Below are 3090 nucleotides of genomic sequence, written 5' to 3' on the forward strand. Positions count from 1 at the left end.
GATTACTTGTAGCTAGACAAACTATTGTTTAGATATGACAACACCATCTAAGAGTACGTTCTTATATAGTTCAAGAAGTTTGAGCAAGGCTAACTTTGCTTAAGTGCAGATCTACAACTACTAATTTAGGAAAGGAGAAGTAAATAGTATATAACGTATAAATAGTATACGTATAAGTATGAAATGGACAGGTATCTACTGACCATTTGATTAAAAAGTAACCTATTGACAATACAATAGTATTTGTGTTGCCAATTAATCGGTAACTACATGGAAGTTCCAAACCTGTATTTTGTTGTGATAATTAATTTTTTAATATGAATAATAAATAATTTTTTAAATTAAAATCAAAAGTTATTTTTATTTTGATATAATAAAAAATACAACATAATAAAATAATAATAAAATAATAATAAAATAATAATAAAATAATATATAATAATACAATAAAAAATACAAGATATTTTATTTTAATATAAATTTAATTACACTATTCTCTTGGTTATGTGAATACTCGATTAAGTAAACATCCATTTATGTGGACAAAATAATCACCCAAAAAATTAACACGTGATATTTTATAGAGTGAACAAGTTGACGATTTAATTATGTGAACAACTGAAAACTTTTATTCTTTCTGTTATTTTTTTATTTTAAGGCTTATAAATAATATAAATTATCAAAAACATGAGCATATTTTGTTTTTGTTACAATGTTATTTCAATTTCTAGGCGTCAGCTTTCTTTGGTATACTGGATAGGCTTTCTTCGCAAAATGTACAAATCAAAAATATGTACTTCAGTTTGTACGATAAAAAAAAAAGTAAAACAAAGATTTTAGATGCCATAGACAATTCTACAGTTAGACAATGCTGCTTGCCACCCTTCTGGACAGGTCTTGCAGTTAGATGATAGTAGTATTTTTGTAGTATACATGCTACCAAATGTAACTCCTTTAATTCAACCAATAAACCAAATGTCATTCGTATGATATTTAACGCTGGCCAAGTCAACGCTTAAAGACGTTATCACAAATCTAACATTGGAATAAAATCAAAGCTGAAGCAATCCGAAAATGTTGAAAAACTTTACTAAATTTTGAACAAAACTTCAATATTGAAGACGATATTTCATTGAGTACATTACTGCAGCAATACCTTGCTGATATAAACCACCCATTTTAAAGTTAACACTTTATTAGCTGAATTAGATTTAAATTATAAGATTAGATGAGGAGAGATAGTGTGTTGAACTAGACATTGAGAATAATGAAATTGATAATGATTATGAAGACGAAAGGGCTAGTGAACAACGAACTATTAGCTCGACAGAAGCTTTAACCGCATTCAATAAAGTAATCGCTTGGGGAGAAGACAATCGTGTTACCAAACATTTAATAGTACTGAAGAATTGTCGAGAGAAACGGGTGCATAAAATGCTTGCTCGAAATAAAGTACAAACGCAAGTGACAGCTTATTTTCAAAAAAAATTATTGTTAAAAGTAAAAATGTTAGCGCTTCTAAAAAGTTAATAACAAGCAAATTAATCAGATAAATGAAACATACATGTTTAAAAATTTAATAATTACATTTATATTTATATTTTTTATTAATAAAATTAGAAAAACACAAAAAAATTTCAAATTTCAATGTGAACTTGCTCTGTCTGAATTAGTTCACATTAGTTAGCACGTTCTGTATATTATTATGGTCGTTTCAAACATTTTTCTTTAATAATTCGGCATTTTCCTTTTGGACCATCTTCAGCTTACGCCGCAATTGGAAAACTGAAATAAATAGAAATATATATGTTAATATATATCAATTAAAAAAAAATATAATATAAAAACTTACATTGTTTCTTTTTCTTTTGTTTTTCTTTATTCTCTTCTTGACGACGTTGGCGGTCCTCTTCCTCTTGCCGTTGACGCTCTTCTTCCTGCCGACGTCGTTCCTCCACTGGCTGACGTTGCCGATTGTTTTGTGGCTGACGTCGCCGATCGTCCTGCGGTTGACGTCGCCGATTGTTTTGTGGCTGACGTCGCCGATCGTCCTGCGGTTGACGTCGCCGTTCGTCCACTGGCTGACGTCGCCGATTATTCTGTGGCTGACGTCGCCGAGCGTCCTGTGGTTGACGACGCCATTCGTCCACTGGCTGACCTCGCCCATTGTTCTGTGGCTGACGTCGCCAACATTGTTGCGGCTGATGTTGCAGAGGCTGAAAGATACAAATATGATTAAATGTTATTAATAAATATATCAATAAAAATGTATGTACAAAATTTGTGTCAAATTATTGAATATTTAAAATACTTACATTATAAATGATCACAGGGATCACCGGGTAGCCCATATAAAATAATGGAAATATATTTTGATTCCGGAATAATTAATTATAAATTATTAATTATAAATTTAGTTATAATTCAATTACAAATTTAAATAAAAATAAAAATATGTAATTGTTAAATATTATATATGTTATTATATAATTTGTAATTAAAAGTCAAATAGACTTTTAATGTTCTTATTTTTTTTATTTTATTTTATTACACTTTACTTACCATTTTACCACAAATAAAAAAAAAATTCTCAAAAACTTAACACTGATAACGTTCCGCGACAAAAGATTAACGCAAACTAAATAGATGTTGAAATTAGGCAAATGCATTGCTTGTATTTAGTATACATATGTAAATATATGCAACATATAACAATACATAATTATGCTTCTTTCTACTAATCTAGGATTGCACGCAAAATTTGCGTTAGGCGCCGGACAGACCGGTGAGGAGAAAAAATATTTTCTCCCAAAATAAAAAAAAATCAAAAATGGTGTTAAGCGCTGGACTTAACTTACCATCCATACGTATGTACGTATATTAGGGATATACATATGTATATACATATGTACATCTATCAATTTTATATTTTACCTATTTAAAGGTGTTTGCATTGTTTTTTTAATATTACTTTAATTATTTAAAAAATTTAATGTTTAATTTATTACAATATATTTACAACATATTAGAGTAGTAAGCTTACTTAAAATTTATACCTTTTATTAATAATTTAATTTTAATATAACTAAA

The 3090-nt window shown here is 28.7% G+C and overlaps 1 protein-coding gene across 1 annotated transcript in view; it reads right to left on the reverse strand.

Annotated features, from left to right (window-relative positions):
* Positions 1-1714: 1714 nt before the first annotated feature.
* The window catches only part of LOC119665932 (matrix metalloproteinase-2-like), a 1907-nt gene continuing 531 nt past the window's right edge, over positions 1715-3090 (reverse strand). The window contains exons 2-3 of the mRNA XM_038075191.1: positions 1853-2216; positions 1715-1785 (exon numbers count right to left, since the gene is read on the reverse strand). Of these exons, the coding sequence (XP_037931119.1) occupies positions 1715-1785; positions 1853-2216 (435 nt within the window). The remainder of the gene's footprint in view (positions 1786-1852; positions 2217-3090) is intronic.

This window comes from Teleopsis dalmanni, chromosome 1, assembly GCF_002237135.1.
Source record: "Teleopsis dalmanni isolate 2A chromosome 1, ASM223713v2, whole genome shotgun sequence".
Classification (NCBI taxonomy): Eukaryota; Metazoa; Arthropoda; class Insecta; order Diptera; family Diopsidae; genus Teleopsis; species Teleopsis dalmanni.